We start from the raw sequence: 20,260 nt of genomic DNA, 5'->3' as shown, positions 1-20,260 counted from the left end.
TTTCTTTCACTGATGAGAAAATAAAAAAAAGCTTCTCCACCTTCTATCAGTCAGTGAAAAACTGACAGCACACGGATTGCATTCGAATGCTGTCAGATTTTTCTAGAGATCCATAGACTTGCATTGCCAATTTTGATCTAACATTCTGATCAATATCGGACATGTCTCCATGATTTTGCCTCTCTGCCAGAGGGAAAAAAATCAGACATGTCAACAGCCCCATGGACTGAAATAGGTGAATAAAACAAATAGCATTCGTACGTGAAAAATTGCCATGTGAATGAGCCCTCACCCCTATTTTTTTGTAGTATGGGAGCAACTAGAGAACCCCCAAAGGTAAACAGGAAGAACTGACAACTCATGCAAATTTTGTACTTGTTGGGATAGATCCCAGCTCTCCAACATTGAAAGTAACTTAGCTAATCACTCATGTCAGAGTGAGGAGACTTAAAAGCCATGCCTGCTCCTCTAAAGTCTCCACACACTGACATGACCGGCTTGACATAGCACTCTCCACAAGTAGAAATGTTACCCCTTAGACCTAGTCCAGAGCCTCTCACCTAGCCAAATCAGATATCATACTTTGCACTGACGAGGGACAACACCCGAAACACCGTGTCTGTAGATTGAGATTCTGATTTGGCTTTCATCCTAAGCCATATTGCAAGGCTCATTAAAGAGTCAATATTGACTTTTAGGATCACAACTTCCAATAGGTGGAGCTAGAGTTCCAGTCCTCTTTCTCTCTGAAGAGACAATTTGCATATTTAATTTCCCAGAGGAGCATACATTATTTATATGCCTCCTTACTCTGACATGCCAGGCTTGACATGTCACTCGCCACAAAAAGAAACGTTACCTCTTAGACACCAATATTTTCATAGATATACACATCTTACTACATAAAGAGCTTAATGTTGAGGTGATTCCGAGAAAAACATCAGCTGACGTTGGAGCGATGACTCTGTTGTTGTAGATGACGACGATGAAAGGGAACATTTTCCTATTGAATTTTTAAATAGCTTAACCCCATCAGGCATGCCAAGTCATTGCCTTAGACTTAAGGTGGGCAGCATTATTATGTTGTTGAGAAATTTGAATACAAAACGAGGACTCTGCAATGGTACACGATTAGTTGTAACATCATTGAATAGAAATGTTCTTGAGGCAGAGATTTTAACAGGATCAGCTGAAGGTGATAAGGCATACAGAGATATTTCCACGTGATCTGCCTTGGGCAATTCACTTTTTGAATTGGCGAACGTCTCTGTAATCTTCTAAATTTTTTTTTTTTTTTCCGTAATGCCATTTACTGATTTATTAATTATGACAACTTTGTTGTTATCGTGTAAAAAGGCTAAAAGTAAATAGACATGGGTAATTTGAGTTAGTTTTTATTATGTAGAGCACACTTTTCTAGCTTCCGAAACTTATTTGTTTCGGAACTCGGGCTGCTAGTTATCCATATACACATTTAATATCCACACAGGTACTATTAATATAACTCCAACTTTTGGTAGTAAAAAAACCCCATGAATAAAGATTAATTAATAGTAATAAGAAATTAAAGCCCCTATCTGGACCCTCACAGACAGAGGCAGCAGGGAAGTAACATAAAAATAAAATGGAAATATACTTCCTAAAATATCACGTGGCCCTCAGGAAGGACATAATAAGCCACACAGGGAGGTTACTCAGTAATCGGCGATATAGGCTGACAATTTATTTGTTATCACCTGTTTTATCATTTTAGGAAAGGAGAATCTCCCATTTGTGTTGCTGCTGAACGACGACAAGGAACCGCACCTCACACTCAGGGCTGGTACATTCACGCAGCTGTGTTCTAAGCTCGCTTTATATAGTGGCATCGTATCCCTTAACTCCTCCCCTCCATGTGACTGATCACATGACTGTGACATCATCACAGGTCCTGTGACATCATCACAGGTCCTGTAAGCACCGATCAGCCATATATCTAATGTGAGGCTCTGCAGGTGGAGGTATGTGGAGATTCCCCATTACTGGGCGCAGGGGACATTAACCCCTTCATTACCGGAGATATATTAACCCTTAAAAAGGCATTCTCAAAATAACATGCAAGGATAAGGGATAATTTTCTGATTGGTGGGGGTCTGACCTCTGGGACCCCCTGCGATCACAAGAAGGTGGTTTTCGATGCCCGACTAGGCCTGTTTTGAATAGAGTTGAGGTGCACACGCTCCACATCCGCTCCATTCATTGTCTATAGGACTGCTGGAGACCGATAAATCGGACTGCTGGAGACCGATAAATCGGAGCGCTGTACTCACTTATCTCCATACACAATGAAAGGAGTGGAGGTTGAGCATGAGCACTGGCGAAAAATGAAACTTATAAAATTCGAATTTGCTAGCTTCACCCAAATTGGCTGCGAAATTTGATTCAACCCAAATTCAAAGGTTCGGCAAAGCCTCCATTTGCTTTGAAAAGAGTTGTAACACTCTAAGGTCTCCTAGGACTGTAGTAAATCCCCTTTAAGCCCTTTAATGCACACACTGCTTTAGTAATATCACAGTGTCCTCATCATATATAACTATGGGTAAACGGATAATAACCCATGGTGGCAAACAACCTCCTTAATAATACACTGTATTGACTGACTTTTTAACTCCTTCAAGGAACCTGTCACCTGAAAAATTGCTATTAACCTGCAGATATGGAGTTACTCTGCAGGTTAGTAGCATTCTTAATCTGCTCGGCGCCCGCACTTAGACACCCCACTGCTAGGTGGAAATGAACTTTATTCCTCCGACGGCGTTTCGGTTTCAGGGGTGGTGCCAGTTAAGTCACCGCTCTGTGTATTGAGAGTGGAGGCTGTCATCGGGCCCAAGACACTGACTGACACCCGGCTCTAATGCTTAGCTGCTGTCAGTCAGTGCCAGGGGCACGGTTACTACTGTTGCTCTCCATACACAGCGGTGACGGAACCTGTATGGACACCATTCCTGTGACAGAAAGAGCGAGCCTGCCAGGGGAACAAAGTTCATTTCCTCCCAGCAGTGTGGTTTTAAGTGCCAGTGCATGGCAAGTTCAGAATGCTATTAACCTGCAGACTAACCTCATATCTGCAGGTTTGTAGCTTCTTTTCACATGACAGGTTCCGTTTAATGATCTATCACTTACATTTTTTTCATTGATTGATAAGGAAAGTATGAAGCCAGCTCAGGTGCTGAGCCTGCTTCATATAAGGCAGATACCGGCTGTCCTACATAGCTAGCATCTGCCTATAGCTGCAGAGACCAAAGTTGGCTCTGATCACTGACCTTTCAGTCATTGGCAGTGGTCTGGGAGAAGCCTCTGGGGACCAGCATTTTTTGATTAGTCACTAGGAATGAGCAAACTCTAACTGTAAAGATCAAGGTTCAAACACTGATTTTTTTTCGTTCGGGTTTGGATGCCGAGTAAAGTATGTTGAAAGGCTACAACGTAGCCAAGCCAGTCAACAAGTTTTTAGGATGTGGGCACTTCCGGAGCCATCACAGCCATGTCAAGTATTGGCATGACTGTGATTGGATGCCCCACTACATGACCCGAACTGTATAAATGCCAGATCACGGGTGCTGCCGCCATTCTGCTCTGCTTAGTGTAGGGACAGGATGCAGCTGAAGTGGGAGATAGTATTGGGTTTTGTGTGTACAGTTTTTCAAAAAGCCTCTCTGTGTGTACTCTGCACCCGTATCTGTGGGAGTACTGTGCCTAACCAATTTCTTTCTACTCTGCACGCTTGTCTCTGGGAGTAGTGTGCTTAACAAAATTTTTCTACTTTGCAACCTGTGTCTGTGGGAGTAGTGTGCCTCAAAATAAATTGTTCTACTCTGCACCCGTGTCTGTGGGAGTACGGTGCATAAAAACCAAATTGTTCTACTCTGCACCCGTGTCTGTGGGAGTACGGTGCATAAAAACCAAATTGTTCTACTCTGCACCCGTGTCTGTGGGAGTACGGTGCATAAAAACCAAATTGTTCTACTCTGCACCCGTGTCTGTGGGAGTAGTGGGCGTAAAAACATTGTTCTACTCTGCACACATGTCTGTGGGAGTAGTGTGCCTAACCAATTTTTTCTACTCTGCACTCGTGTCTGTGGAAGTGATGTGCCTACAGCCAATTTTTTTTACTCTGCACGCATGTGTGTGAGAGTAGTCTGCCTAACCAATTTTTTCTACTCTTTACCTGTGTCTGTGGGAGTAGTGTGCACAAAAAACAAATTGTTCTACTCTGCATGCATGTCTGTGGGAGTAGTGTGCCTAACCAATTTTTTCTAGTCTGCACCAGTGTCTGTGGGAGTAGTGTGCGTACGTAAAAACAAATTGCTCTACTTTGCACCTGTGTCAAGGAAGTAGTGTGTGTAAAAATAAATAGTTGTACTCTGCACAGGTGTCTGTGGGAGAACCACTTCCAAAAATGAGAGAACATCAAATAGTGGACGTGGCTGCGGTGGTGCTGGTGTAGCTGCTGCTGGTGGTGGTGTGGCTGCTGCAGGGAGAGGACATGGTCATTTTGTCCCTGCTATGTGCCTAAATGAAACACCTTCCTCTGGTGCACGCAGGTTACAGAATGTTCTGCATCATTTTGTAGAGCCGAGTACCGCTACGTGAATGTTGAGGCCAGAACATATTAAGGGACAGTTAGATTGGATGGCTTAGAGTGCCTGAAGGTTCCATAACATTATCTTCCACCCGGTCTCCTGCAGAAAACACAGAGTTGGCACCGGAAGTCCATGGTTATCCAGCTTCCACCTTACCCCCCTGCAAATCAGCCAAGCAGTCTGAGCCCCAAGTCATGCAGCAGTCTCTTCTGCTTTTTGATGAGTCCGCTGGCTGGGGTTCTGTGGCCTATCCACGTGGATCTGCCCCAGAAGTGGAAGAGACTGAGTGCACTGATTCTCAATGACTTGTTGAAGGATGAGTGCATGGGAGGGCTAATGCACATGGTCAGTGGACCACCGCAGAACATCTCAGCATCTTTCTGCAGTGTGCAGACCGGCAAGGAGGGCAGGTGTGAGGAGTGGTTGGAAGATAATGCGGGGAATGATGAGGTCCTAGACCCCAAATGGAGTGAAGGCCATCCTAGTGACATGCGCAGTTCAGTGGAAGAGGAGGTGGTCTTGCTGCCCCAACCGCACAGCAAAAGAGGGAGCCGGATGCAAAAGCACAGTGGGCAGCCCCTAGCCAGTATGTCGGCTGCTACTGCCCCACTGCACCGATGAAATGAGCACACCAAAGCCAGCCCAAAGGAGCTCCCTGGCATGGCATGTCTTCAGGCAATGGGCTGATGACAAGCGAAGGTGGTTTGCACACTGCCGTCAGAGTCTGAAGCGAGGCATAAATGTTCTGAACCTTAGCACCAACTGCATGACGAGGCATCTGAATTCCAAGCACGAGGTGCAGTGGAGTACACACCTTAAAAAGCAAGACAAATCTGAGCCGCCTCCTGCTCCCTCTTTGGTATCGGCTTCTTCCTCATGCTCACGATCAACAGGGCCACCTGCCTCCCCGCAGAGATGATGTGACAGCACCACCTGCAGTGTCACTGAACATCTCCACATCATCCCATGGAAGTGTTCAGCTCTCCATTCCCAAATCCTCGAGAGAAAGAGGAAATAACCCCCTACCCAACCACCCACCCACGAGTCATGGTCCTGAATGACAGCATTTATAAATTCCTGGCATTTGAAATGCTGCCATTCTGGGTGGTGGGGACAGGCAGTTTTAAAAAACTGATGGCGGTAGCTGTCCCCCAGGATGTTGTTCCCAACCGCCGCTTCTTTTCCAGGCAGGCCATCCCTGCCCTGCACACACATGTCGTGGGCCAAATCAGATGTGCACTGTGCAATTCCATCAGTGGCAAGGTCTACACAACCACCGATATGTGGATCACTAAGCACGGCCAGGGATGTTACATCTCCATAACTGCCCATTGGGTAAAGGTAGTAGCGGCTGTGACAGAGGTGGAAGGCGTTCTAGCGCATGTCCTACCACTACCCAGGATGGCTGGACATTTCTCTGTCCAGGTTGCCTCTTCCGCCGCTTCCTCATCTGGTCACAGTAAGACCTGCACCACCAACTTCAGCACAGCAAGTGGGAAACGACAGCAGGCTCTTCTGAAAATCATCTGCTTGGGGGAAAAAAATCACAACGTGCAAGATCTGTGGATGGGGATCAAACAGCAGACAGATGAGTGGTTGCTGCCTGTGAACCTCAAGCCCGGCCTGGTGGTGTGTGATAATGGACAAAATCTAGTAGCAGCTTGGTGTTATGCACACGCCCGGGCTAAGCGGCGTGTGCGTGGGATTGGTAGTGATTCCACTGGACCGTGCCGGAGAGTGAATGCCTGGAGGGGCGTGACTAAGTATTCACCCGATCCGACCAGGGTCGCACGACGGCATACGACGCCAGTGCACCAAGGAGGAACCGAGCAGAGGGACCAGGTGCTACTCCAGGACAGACCCCGGACACGGCTGTTGACCCACACAGGGGAATACAGGAACAGGCTGGTAGGCTGGCACACAGACTGGAGGGTATAGGCAGGCACGACTGGTATGCAGGCAGGCGGGTATGCAGGCAGGGGGGTAAAGGCAAGCACAGCTAGAGTGCAGACAGGGAGGCACTAGCAGGTAGGAACACAGGCGGGATAGGACCCAGTACACACCGGGACTCAGGAACAATACAGGCAGAGGGTTACAGGCAAGCACAGCTAGAGTGCCGACAAGGCTGAGCAGGGAGGACAGGGCTCTGTTCACACGGAACAGACAGGAAGGGAAAGACAGAGCCAGATACTCACACAGTACTTGCAGAGACAACAAGCAGGAGTTAGGTACGAGTTCAGACTCTGCAGAAAAAGGAAGGGAACGGACATAGAGGCAAAACAGGTAAAGGACAGGAGAGAGTTCAGACTGGAACTGAGTGTACGGAGGAGACCGACACTGCAGAGGGATACAGGAGCGGGTCTGGGAATACGGCCCCCAGAGAGGCGGAACGAACAGGCAAGGAGCGTGTTCAGACAGGACAGACCAGACGCAGGAGCGGGTCTAGGAAATCGGCCACTAGAAGGCGAGAGGAACAGGCTAGGAGCGTGTTCAGACAGGACAGACCAGACGCAGGAGCGGGTCTAGGAAATCGGCCACTAGAAGGCGAGAGGAACAGGCTAGGAGCGTGTTCAGACAGGACAGACAAGAGAACAAGAAAGGACTCAGATCAGACACGGGAGCTGATACCGCAAAGCAGGAGAAATACAGGGCTCAGTTCAGACACGGGAACTGATACAAAAAGCAGGAGACAAGAGACGGGACCTGGCACCTTCAGAGTGCAAGCACACACTGAAGGAAACACTATGCTCAGGCCGGGATAGAAGGGAGCTACTGAGCTATATACCAAGTGACAGACAGCAATAGGCTGAGGACGCACAAGGGGTGTGACCCACAGCAGGTACAAAAGGCAGGAAGTGATCGGGCGCCGCCCTTAAGCAGCAGAAACAGACACAAACAGACAGCATGGAGGGAAGCCAGAGAGACATTCTGGACAGGAGATCAAGTGCGCCCTCTTGCACAGTGGGAGATGGACCACCATGCAAGGACGCCGCCAGGTATGTTACACTTGGGCCTAGCCAGTTTGACACACATTCCTTGCTTGGTACATGTGCTGAATTTGGTCATGCAGAGCTTCCTTAAAAATAACCCACATATGTCAGACATGCTACTGAAAGTCTAGGCAATGTGTGCGTGCTTTCAGCATTCTCACCCTGCTGCTAGCCTGTCTGTGCTCCAGCGTCACTTCAACCCACCGCCTCACACGCAACTTACCAACAAGGTGGAACTCCACCTTGCATATGCTGGAGAGACTGTGCGAGCAGCAGCGGGCAATAGTGGTGGTTCAGCTGCATCATGCCCGGCTCTGCGGAACAACACTTCACCACCAATGAATGGGCCTCCATGCGGAATATGGTTTCTGTGTTGCACTGCTTTGAATACTCCACCAACATGGCCAGAGCTGATGACCCCATCATGAGCGTTACTATACCACTACTATGCCTGCTGGAAAAAAAACACTTCAGAGAATGATGGATGAGGTGGTGGCACAGAAGGAAGAGGAACGGGAAGAACAGGGACCAGTCACACTATTATTAGGCCTGTCATCCACACATGGCTCGGAGGGTGGGTTTCTGTAGCAACAGCAGCCAGGTACACTACTGTCCAGCCAGGAGACAATTTTGGAGGATGAGGAGGAGAAACAGTGTTCACAGCAGGATGGCACTCAAATCAGCTCACGGGCATCACTGGAGCATGGCTGGTGGGATACATAGGACCCAGACCATACACCTCCCACCGAGGACAGTTTGTCGTTGCTTCTGGGCAGCCTGGCACACATGAGCCAATACATGCTGCTGTGCCTGCGCAATGACTGCTGAGTTGCCCGGATGGCTCAGTGGTTAGCACTGAAGCCTTGTAGCGCTGGGGTCCTGGGTTCAAATCCCACAAAGGACAACATCTGCAAGGAGTTTGTATGTTCTCCCCGTTTTTGCGTTGGTTTCCTTCGGGTTCTCTGGTTTCCTCACACACTCCAAAGACATGCTGACAGGGAATTTAGATTGTGAGCCCTGATGCGGACAGCGATGATAATGTATGTAAAGCGCTGCTGAATATGTTAGCGCTATATAAAAATAAAGATTATTATTATTGTTGCCAGTGCTGATTACTGGGTGGCCACCCTGCTGGATCCTCGCTACAAGGACAACGAACCATCCTTCCGTCACTGTAGCTGGATTGGAAAATGTAGGAATACAAGCGCAGGCTGGTAGACGCACTACTGACGGCGTTCCCATATGACAGTGGGGGCTCAGTTGAAGCACAAGGCAGAGGAGGAAGTCGCCAATGCAGCTGGGGCACCGACACCACCTCAGAATGGAGGGTTAGCATGGCTGAAATATGGAAAACCTTCCACAGCATGCCACAACATCTGGCACCACATCTGATACAGTATATATTAGCAGGAGACAGCGTTTCAACAACATGGTGGAATAGTATGTGTTCACACGTCTCCACGTGTCTGCCACATGACCCATTTAACTTCTGGGTTTTCAAATTGGACACTTTGACTGAGCTTGCCCTTTACTCCTTGGAGGTGCTGGCCTGCTTTGTCCTGTGACAAATGTGCTGTCAGAATGTGTGTTTAGCACGACAGGGTGTGTGATCACAGACAGGTCATCCACATGTCCACAGCCAACATGGACAAACTAACATTCATTAAAATGAACCAGGCGTGGATCCCACAGGGTATGTCCGTACCTCTTTTGGCTGACGAGAAGTAGACCAGCTGCACCTACCCATTGTTATACTCCACAGCAGTTTGTTCGTTCTATTTGCCATTCATAATGTTTTGTTCCCCCCTCAAAAAAAAAAAAAAACTAACTAAAAACCAGAAGAAAAAAGAAAAAAAAAAAGTTTTGGCTACCTCCTCCTTCACCTCTTCCACCTATACCACCACGTCCACCTCCTGGTTCAAGATTATTTTTTATTCTATGTTATTTTAATGGGGTTGTCCCGTGAACAAGGTTGATATTAATCAATCTTGTAATAATAATAAGTTCCACAATTTCATGTGTTTAAAAAAATGTTCCTGTGCTGAGATAATCTTACAAATGTGTCCCTGCTGTGTAATTGTTTCTGACCATGTAGGAACATGGTCTGATCATATCACAGTTTCTAGGCAGGGGAGGAAGCAAAAAAGTATACAGACATTACAGCAGGGGATCACAGCTGATTCTTTCTTTGAGGTAAAACTTTTTTTAAATAGGCAGGGAAATGCTTTATCTCACAAAAAGAATCTGCTGTGATCCCCTGCTCTGCTATCTGTATACTCTCTTTTGCTTCTTCCCCTGCCCAGGAGATGTGGTATGATCAGACCATGTTCCTGTACGGTCAGACACAGCCATTACACAGTACACAGCAGGGGCACATTTATAAGATTATCTCAGCACAGGAACATTTTTTAAAGACATCCAATTGTGGAGATTGTTATTATTCCAAGATGTATTGATTAAAATCAACTTTAAAGTTAACTTTATTCACAGAAAAATCCCATTAAGTCATTTGGCTATCCACATTCTTTGCACCCCAAAAAAGTGCAGAGCATTACATGGCCTGTATACAGAGAGAGAGTGGCCAGCAGATTATTACACTGCCTGTATGCAGAATGCCCCCCCCGAGCCTATTTTCAGAGTACCCCCAACAAAAAACCCGCAAAAACACTGTTGGCTACCTCCTCCTCTTCCACCTACAGTGCCAAATTCACCTGCTCCTCAACCTCCTCCATTTGGATCTCCCCCTCCGGGTTCAAGATTATTTTTCTTTATATTCTATGTTATTTTAAAGGGAAACTGTCAGGTCCCCTGTGCCTCCAGAACCACCAGCAGTTGGGTCTGCTTATATAGATACCCTGCCTAACAGTCCCTGTATTACATTACACACATGAACAGATCTCTAGAAAAAGTGTTTCTAAAGTCAGTTTATGACATGTAAATGAGGCCTTTTACTAGTCGATGGGGCGTTAGTGTCTCCAGACTAGCCGGCCCGCTTAGCATGTTATCACACTCCTGTGGGCGTGATAACACAACTTACAAGTGCCGGACTCATCGCTATACATACCTCACGCATGCGCGCTGTTTCCTTCCCTCACTGCATTGATCCTCTGAAACTGGGTGCATGAGTGTCAGCTTCAGAGAGGCTCACTGCACGTGATCGGAAGTGTTCTTACTCACTGATCAAGGGCAGTTCATGCCTGAAACGCGTCTGACCGTTATCTTATCTACCACCATGAATTTTAATTCCATGTTTTGAAATAAAGCATTGAAGATTTAATTTAGTTGTCAACACTTGGAATTTTTTTAAATATTTTACAGCTGCTCTCCTTGGAACAGCAACGCTATATTGTGAACGGTCTTGATATTGAACAACACGCTGAGGCTTTAAAATTTCTTTTCTCATTATATGAATGCATGTTTAACACAATATTGTGATGTCCTTTTGGTGGTGTTAGCTTTATGTCATATGTATTTGGATCTACTGTACGTTTTCTTCCAAAAAGCTTAAAGTTTGACTTATCAGCCCACATATATTATAATAAAAGTCTTGGGAAATATCCTGATTTCTTTGGGGAAAAATGCAATACAAACCTTTGTGTTTTTTATGGTTAGCAATGGTTTGCGCCTTCCAATTCTCATGTGTAAGCCATTTTTGATTAGTGTTTTTAAATTGTGGGATTATGTACCATATTTTTTGGATGATAAGAAGCACTTTTTTTCTCCTAGATTTGGGTGGTGTGTCCTATAATTCGAATGTAGCTTACCGCCTGTGGTGGAGCAGGGTCCCAGGGACGCTGCTGCAGGAAGCTTCTGGTGGCAGCATGAGTGGGGCTGCGGGTCCCAGGCAGGTAGGAGGTGGTGTTCGGCGATGCGGGGGTCCCACCGACATTTTGTGAAAGCCCCCGCACTTTGTTTGCTTTTGAATGAGTTGGACTCTGGGAGCATGGCCGCCAGAGGTGGTGCATGCACGGATTGAGATCTCGGCTCCCGACGTCTATTTTCCCAGAGTCCACCGCATTCAAAAGCATGGAAAGTGCGGGGGTTCCAGGCTTTCACAAAATATCAGCGGAGCCCCCGCACTGCCAAAGTCCACCTCCTAGCAGCTTGGGGCCTGCACCATTACCCCACTCCTACCCCCGCTGAACACCATCTCCTACCAACTTGGGGCCCTCAGCATCTCCTGCTGCCGCCTCCAGCTTCCTACAACAGCGAACCTGCCACCTTGGGACCCTGCTTCACCGCTGCTGCCCCCAGGTAAGCTACCATAAAAGCAGATTATAAGACGCACCACCATTTTATTAAAAAAAAATGTTCCTACTTTCCTTCCCAAAATTTGGGGTGCATCTTATAATCCACAAAATACGGTACATTGCGTCAACTGAGACAAATGAAGTCTACAGTTCTTCCCGGCTTTTTTATGACCTTGTGGATAAGCTGTCGATGTGCAGTTGGTGACATTTTAGTTGGCTGACCACTCTTGGAAAGGTTCATCGCTGTTTTCTTCAAATGACTAATGGCACTCACTATGGTACAGCGAAGTCCCACAGCCCTAGCAATGTTTTTTTTTTTACTTTTTCCAGATAAATGTTTTTCAGTCACTGTTTGGCATCTGTATTTGAGTTTCTTTACAACGTGCATCATGTTCTGCTGCTTTTTTGATGAGTTCTAGATATATTTATTTTGTTAACTACATCTGCTGTATCAGTGACCAAAGGGTTTATGATATCTGACTATTTTGGCCCATAATGATCTACAGCGATCCTGTGCCATACCTCAAAATCTCTTCTGCCAGTGTTTTACTGAGTATTTAGTATTCATGAGGAGGTGTAGCAGGCATTGACACAGTTTGTCTCCAAGAGTGGCGGAGCTGCATTTATAAGATATTCAACTCTTATTCCAATCCATAAAAATGAGAAAATGCAACATCTTATTATCTCCAGTAATTCTATTATTACATTGGATTCTTTATGTTTTTCCATCTTCTCATCTTCTTTCCATTCAGGTCCCTACAATATCAGATCTGCTCAGTGGAAATCTTCTATATAAGAGAATTTTCCTGATTGGCCCATCAAAGATGGATAAGGACAGGTACAAGATGGTGGAGAGGATATTACACCTCACCCTAGAGATCCTCTTTCGGCTTACTGGAGAGGTGAGAGATTCTGATGACGTCACATTACATCATTCTTATCTATGGGAATAACAGATGGACAGAACTGGAGAGGTGAGGACTCTGGAAATGTCTGTAGTGAGATTTATTAATGTGTCTCTCCATAACCAGGATTACACAGTAGTGAAGAAGACCTCTAGTGAGCGCTGTCAGGACCCTGTATCTGAGGGATGGGGAAGACCCCTGAGCCCATTCACGGGGCCTCCACCTCACCCCCTGATACATGAGGACATCAATGACCAGAAGATCCTAGAACTCACCTACAAGATGATTGAGCTACTGACTGGAGAGGTGATACTGCTGGGAATGCTGGGACATTATACCGTAATGCTATGAAGGGATCAGGGGGATGATGATATCATTGTGTGTGTCAGGTTCCTATAAGGTCTCAGGATGTCACCGTCTATTTGTCCATGGAGGAGTGGGAATATTTAGAACGACACAAAGATCTCTACAAGGACGTCATGATGGAGGTTCCCCAGCACCTCACATCACCAGGTAATAGACAGAACTAAATACCCACGACCTATAATTATCTGTATGTAAAGAATGAATTCAGTCCCTGTATGTGTTTCCTCCAGTTCTATCCAGCAAGAAAACAACACCAGAAAGAACACCGGAAATATGTCCCAGTCCTCTGCTTCTACAGGACTGTTCTGAAGAAAACCCCAATGTTCCTCTGGATCATCAGGTAAATGGGAGAAGGTGTTGTGAGATCTCCCCTATGATGTGTAGACCCCTGTGAAGGTCTTGTGTTCAGTCTTGTTTTATCCACTAGTATTATATGTTTTATACTTGTGTAATGAGAACGGTGGAGATGACAGGATTAGAGCTGATCATAGATGTGACTTCTCCATCTGTCTGTGACTTTTACAATATTTGTTTCAGGGTGAAGATCTGACCCATATTAATACTACAGAGACATATGTGAGGGGTGAGGAGGGTTGTAAAGAGGAGATTCCTACATATGACTACCCAGGTGAGTAGTAACCATTAAATGCAGAGAAGTCACATAGTTGTAAAGGTTGAAACAAAAGCCTAGGTCTATTGAGTTCAACCCATAACCAAAAAGAAGCTAAAAATCCCATAGGTGATTCTTAGATATTTTAGCACTGTGTTCTGTGTCTTTATTACTTGCATATTCTCCCCTAAGGCTGTGCGCCCACTATGCGTTTTTTAAACGTTTCCGCAGCGGCAATTCCGCTGCAGAAACGCTTAAATAACTCTTGGTAGAAGGTCTGCCATGTTCCCTAATGATAATCCGCATGTGCTCTGAACATGCTGCCGAAATTTCCGCTGCGGCTTATCATTGTGGAAAAATCCGCAAACTACCAATTATTTTGCGTAAACGCGGCGTTTTCGCTGCCATTGACTTGCATCGGAACGCATGGAATCCGCATCACTGCATCTGTAGATGCGGATTCCATGCGTTTCAATGTGCGGATGGTACCCGGCTTTCTTCCGGACCCGGGTACCATAGTACCTGTAAAAAAAAGAATAAAATAAAATACAAATATTATACTTACATTCTGATGCCCCCGGTGTCCTTAGCGATGTGTCTCGGCTTGCCGGCAACTCCCGATGGTCTGAAAAGGACCTGCCATGATGTCATTTAGTCATGTGATGGGTCGCGCGACCGCTGACGTCGGCAGGTCCTTTAGTGTACCGCGAGCTGCCGGCAAGCCAGGACGCATCGAATAAAGACATCGGGGGCCATCAGAAGGTAAGTATATATTTATTCTTTTATTTTTTACCATTCTTTGGGGTCACACTATATAAATCCATGCCGTTTGCATGGATTTATATAGTGTGACCAAGTTGACAAGCACTTTCCTAGTGATGCTAAAATCTCTTGGAAAGCTCTTGACAACCCGCATGCGGAAATGCAAGTGAAGAACGCTTCACATCCGCATGTCCCTGGCAGGAAAACGCATGTATAATCCGCATGTACAATCCGCATGCGTTTTTTCTGCCAGGGAGATGCAGAAACGCTCAAGAAAAATCCGGAGCATTTCTGCATCGTGGGCACATAGCCTAAGACAAAATCATTTATTTTGGATGAAAAGGTAAATCTGTTACAGATGCTAAAATAAGGATGTAAAAATACTACAAACATGGATATGAAATATGCCTGCATAGAAGAAATACAACGTTACTTACCCCTTGCTGCTCTAGTGCGTCCTCAGTCTTAGTTAACATGGCAACAATAGTGACGTCACAACTACCGCACATGACTTCATTAGCCAATGACTGTTTTTTGATTTTACAGCGCTCAGTGACTGACATAAACAACTGAGCAATATGATTCTCCAGGTCTCCATAGGCCCGTTCCCAGCATGTGACGCACATGTAAGTCACTCACCGGGAAGTGATTAACACACTTGGCAGCTGTTTCAGGGCCTTGTGGAGCCATGCTCATGTTAAATGACAGAGGGACAGCGTGCGAAAGGATGGAGAGTTAATGAGAAATAAAGGTTTATTATTGCCTTATTCTCATTGTGTATCTTTTCGACCTAAATTCCCAACCAGATTTCGTTCCCAATGTTTTTGGCACCAGAAATTGTTGTGGATTAAAAAGGGTGGAACAGCTTGTCCAACTTTAAAAAGGTTTTCTTATTATTTTATTTAGTCCATAATTCTTACAAATTAGGTGACGTGTCATGTCGCATTTACATTTGAGACGGCACAGCTCTATCCGATAAGAAGGGTTGATACATATCCTTTTGGGTAAGTGTAGAAACTGTTCTCATCATTGTTGTGTTTGGTAAGTTCCCTATCTGGGGACCATATATTGAATTGATGAGGTAGATTGAAAAAGAGCTTTCTCCGAGTACTTCCATCATAAATAAAAAAAAAGAGAAGCAAAGGTACGATTAGACTGAAGAATTGGCCAATCACACTCTATCTCGAATTTAAAACCAACCAATCCAGGAAAAGCTACGTAAGTCATAGATCTTCTCTATTATTTCTTGAAAGACATTGACTGGGTGCCATTTCTTTAAGGCCCCAATACATAGGCGATGTAGGGGAGATAAGGATCCGGTGTGTCATATTTTGGACAACCGATCCTTTTGTTGTCGTTGAGATATGCCTCAACCAGATGAGTCTTGTAACTGCTCTCTCAGTAGAGCGAGTATACCTGTGAATCGAGAATTCAGGAGAGTTAGCTGACAGCCGAACGGCCATCCAAACCATAGTTTGACCGACAGCTATCCGTTGGGTAAGGGGCCCCTTAGGTATGGACTTTCTCACCAATGTTTTCGTTGTTCATGTAAAAAACTTTACAGCATTGGCATTGCAAAAAAGACCTAAAAATAATTTTCTAAGCATAAGCAATATTTTCCTGAACACAGCAGAATAAATTCTTTAACACATAAGGATAAAAATGCAAGAATGCTTATAGCTAAGAAATGTATTAGTAGAGAAACCAGTCATTGGAGGAGTGGACCAGACTGATAGGAGGAACACGGGATATGGAATGTAGACTCTACAATAGTAAAAACTAACTTGTTAATTTCAGCCAGTTATGGGGACCCTGTCTATGATCAATGCGAACTGAGGAAACAAATATCCATATATGGGAGGGTGAATATGTGTTATATATTGCTATTATTATATATTTTCCCCTTAATTTTCCTCGGCCAAGTGGTTGGTTAGGTTTTGGCATAGGGATGGATTGGGGCAATAAAATGTTATACATTTACTTATATATTACTGTACTGTAATGGTTATTGAAACAAACAAAAAAGATAAAAATGACTATAAAAACAAAATGGAGGAGAAGGCAAGATAGTGGAATTATCTGATTTCTTTCACATTTTATAAAAAAAACCTGCATATACTAATCCAGCATTACACCTTCTACAAGGCCCTATCTCAGGCACCTTTTATGATTCTCCATTAAGCAAATCAGTATAAAAGAACAGTGACAGGCACAGTGAAACAAGAACCTATGGAGCTGTTGACTTCAACAAAGTAGTAAAAACCTGAAGAAGAACAGTCTGGGTGGCTAATTGCTAGATGTACTGAGCCTTGCTCTAAGGTTTACCGTAAGATTGGGATTTGTTTGGCCACCACTTTCTTAAAAGGGTTGTACTGATTAGATAAATATCAGCCAAATCCACTGATTTAAGCAGGACAGACTGATCACCTATGAGAATAGAAGTTGCCCGGCTTTCCACTGGCTGAAAATTTCAGGGGTGGTGGGTGTTAGGCTGACGGATTTCAACCAGACTGTTTTAAAGAGGTATAAACAGACAACATAGGTGTCTTTCTGCTGGTAATTCCACTTTCCTCGTTCTTACATGTGGGGGAACCAACAGCTATTTAAAATGTTTTTTTTTTTCACGCTTTAATAGGTTAATTATTGATTTTTGCTATTTGCCTTACAATTTGTATGGTCATTTTTTATAGAGAAATGTTATATAGTATCAATAAAATATTTAGGTTGTATTATTCAATAATACTCCAAAAAAATATTCAGTTTTATTCTCGGCAGGTGACTGTATCGGAAGCTCAGAGGAAAATGTTGTGTATACAGATTTTAAAGCAGAAGATGATGGTATCACACAAGATACATATGGAGAACATTCAATTTTTCCAGATATACCCTCAGCCCTTTTCAGCAAAGATCTTTCATTTGATCCTTTTCATCAAGTGCTATCTTCAGCTTTGCCTATTGAGGAAAATAAAAATAAATGGAAGGATGTTGAACATAAAAGAACTCACAGAGGGAAGAAGCCATACTCACGCATAAAAGATGTTAAAAGTTTTACAGATGAATCACATTTTTTTAAACATGAGAAACGTCACAGAAATGCAAAGCAATTTTCATGTTCAGAATGTGGAAAATGGTTTAGCAAGATATCAGCTCTTGTTAGACATGAGCGAATTCACACAGGGGAGAAGCCATACTCATGTTTAGAATGTGGTGCATGTTTCACAGAGAAATCACATCTTGTTAGACATAACAAAAGTCACACAGGGGAGAAGCCATTTTCATGTTCAGAATGTGGAGTATGTTTTTCAGAGAAATCACATTTAGTTGCACATCAGCGAATTCACACAGGTGAGAAACCATTTTCATGTTCAGAATGTGGGAAATGTTTTAACCAGAAATCAGATCTTGTTTCACATCAGAGAACTCACACAGGAGAGAAACCATTTTCATGTCTAGAATGTGGAACGTGTTTTACCGGGAAATCAAATCTTGTTATACATCAAAGAATTCACACAGGAGAGAAGCCATATTCGTGTTTGGAATGTGGGAAAGGTTTTACCAAGAAATCACATCTTGTTAGACATCAGAGAATTCACACAGGAGAGAAGCCATTTTCATGTGCAGAATGTGGAAAATGCTTTACCTGGCCATCTAGTCTTGTTAATCACCGAAAAATGCACATGAGGGGGAAGCAATTTTCATTTTCAGAATGTGAAGAACTTTTAGATCAGAAATCAGATCTTGTTAAGCATGTGAGAAGTGAAACAGAAGAGAAGCCATATTCATGTTTTTAATGTAAGGAATATTTTGTCCATAAAAATCATCATCTTAAACCTCAAAGAAGGAGGAAGTAGCAATTTTCTTTTTGCCACAGATTTATGTTATTGACTAGTAGTACAGTAAAATATAAAGCTCTTATAGTCAAGTAACAAAACATCTCACACACAAGAAAGGAAAGAAATTAAGAGTACTAAATGATAACATTATTCACAATCACCAATGAACAGCTTATCCCAATTTGCAAATAAATGGCCGATATCTGTCTATAAATCAGGATAAAATAGCTCATATTTGTGAAGACCTATTTGAAGACTGCATTTCACTTTTTTTTTACCAATCATAAATAAATGTTTGCTTGGAAAAATTTAAGGCTAACTTTCTATATATTTATAAGCATTCCCCACTCAAGAATCAAATAATCTCAGAAAAAAAGAAGATCTGCTAATTCAGTCCAACAGGTACAAATATCGGAACAGGAACATTCAATTAATGAAATAAGCGTTCATTTCCTGGCATCTATGACATTCCGATATGTCCAACAGGTATAAGGATGGAAAATATATGGCTAAAGAAGTTATTGTCAATCTTTTGCCCACAATTATTAGTTAATTTGAAGCAAATAAGGAAAGCATATAATAATAATGTGAACCCTTTAGATCCTTCTATGCAGAAGGTGACTGTCAATGGTGATATTTAAATGGATGGACCTGGATAAGGGAATTGTGGATAAAGTACAATGCAATTATCGAACCTATAAAAACTCTAATCTGATGCTTGTAGCTTTCTTAATGATTTTAGGGCTTACAAATATGTAGTTTCTAGGATTGACCACAAAGTCGTTTAGCAATGGTTTGACTAGGATCCAATTTTTCACGTATCTCAGGTGTTATATAGATATGAAACATGGCTAAAAAGTAAACAAGGTAGGGCTGCAACCACCATGACTTTACATCTCTAAAGGGTTTTGCAAATGTGTCTGCAGCCACATCGTAATCAGGGCTGGCTCATGGTTTTTGTGGGCCCCGGGCGAAAGAGTCTCAGTGGGCCCCTTTTACTCATACCACGATTCATGATGCACAGATACAGCAGAGAAATATAGGTATTGGTACAATGCCAAAGATTTCACTCCTTACATTACGTGAGTGATATCTATCATAAATTCTACAATAGCTCAGAAACCGGCGAATCCTCACAGCGCACAGTGTAGACCGGACAGTATAGTCCTCCATACAGTGTTATGGGCACCACATAGTCCTCTATACAGTATTATAGGCACCATATAGTTCTCCATATAGAATAATGGGCACAATATAGTCCTCCATACAGTATAATGGGCCCCATATAATGCTCCATGCAGTATTATGGGCACCACATAGTCCTCTATACGGTATTATAGGCACCACATAGTCCTCCATACAGAATAATGGGTCCCACATAGTCCTCCATATAGTATTATGGGCACCACATAGTCCCTCTATACCATATTATGGGCACCACATAGTCCTCCATACAGTATTATGGGCACCATATAGTCCTCTATACAGTATTTTGGGCACCACATAGTCTTCCATACAGTATTATAGGCACCACATAGTCCTCCATACAGAATAATGGGCCCCACATAGTCCTCCATATAGTATTATGGGTACCACATTGTCCCTCTATACCGTATTACGAGCCCCACATAGTCCTCAATATAGAATCATAGAATCATTGAATCATAGAATGGTAGAGTTGGAGGGGACCTCCTGGGTCATCTGGTCCAACCCCCTGCTCAAAGCAGGATTCACTAAATCATCTCAGACAGATGTCTGTCCAGCCTCTTTTTGAAGACATCCATTGAAGGGGAACTCACCACCTCTCGTGGCAGCCTGTTCCACTCATTAATCACCCTAACTGTCAAAAAGTTTTTTCTAATATCTAATCTGTGTCTCCTCCCATTTAGTTTCATCCCATTGCTTCTAGTCTTTCCTTGTGC

The 20,260-nt window shown here is 43.9% G+C and overlaps 1 protein-coding gene across 3 annotated transcripts; it reads left to right on the top strand.

Annotated features, from left to right (window-relative positions):
- The first annotated feature begins 1,885 nt into the window (after positions 1 to 1,885).
- LOC141271889 (uncharacterized) lies at positions 1,886 to 19,792 on the top strand. 3 transcript variants are annotated; one of them, XM_073682102.1, is made up of 8 exons: positions 1,982 to 2,000; positions 10,931 to 10,988; positions 12,615 to 12,764; positions 12,894 to 13,073; positions 13,157 to 13,280; positions 13,364 to 13,473; positions 13,671 to 13,761; positions 17,266 to 19,792. In XM_073682102.1, the coding sequence occupies exons 3-8, from the start codon at positions 12,687 to 12,689 to the stop codon at positions 18,294 to 18,296; spliced, it is 1,614 nt and encodes a 537-aa protein (XP_073538203.1). In that variant the 5' UTR covers positions 1,982 to 2,000; positions 10,931 to 10,988; positions 12,615 to 12,686; the 3' UTR covers positions 18,297 to 19,792. The 3 variants fall into 3 exon arrangements, with proteins under 3 accessions (XP_073538202.1, XP_073538204.1, XP_073538203.1); XM_073682101.1 differs by lacking the exon at positions 10,931 to 10,988 and having other exon boundaries at positions 1,886 to 2,000; positions 17,266 to 19,790; XM_073682103.1 differs by lacking the exon at positions 10,931 to 10,988 and having other exon boundaries at positions 1,886 to 2,000; positions 17,281 to 19,783.
- The last annotated feature ends 468 nt before the right edge of the window (positions 19,793 to 20,260 follow it).

This window comes from Phyllobates terribilis, unplaced genomic scaffold, assembly GCF_046119375.1.
Source record: "Phyllobates terribilis strain yellow unplaced genomic scaffold, ASM4611937v1 Scaffold_5__5_contigs__length_657084704, whole genome shotgun sequence".
Lineage (NCBI taxonomy): Eukaryota > Metazoa > Chordata > Amphibia > Anura > Dendrobatidae > Phyllobates > Phyllobates terribilis.
This window is presented reverse-complemented; position numbering and strand designations above follow the sequence as displayed.

Bases quoted from the DNA above. Each gene is read 5' to 3' on its own strand.
- LOC141271889 (XM_073682102.1), top strand. From the start codon at position 12,687: ATGGATAAGGACAGGTACAAGATGGTGGAGAGGATATTACACCTCACC. The intron at 13,281-13,363 runs GTAATAGACAGA...TGTTTCCTCCAG, and splicing joins CCAGCACCTCACATCACCAG to TTCTATCCAGCAAGAAAACA. The intron at 13,762-17,265 runs GTGAGTAGTAAC...AAAAATATTCAG, and splicing joins TCCTACATATGACTACCCAG to TTTTATTCTCGGCAGGTGAC.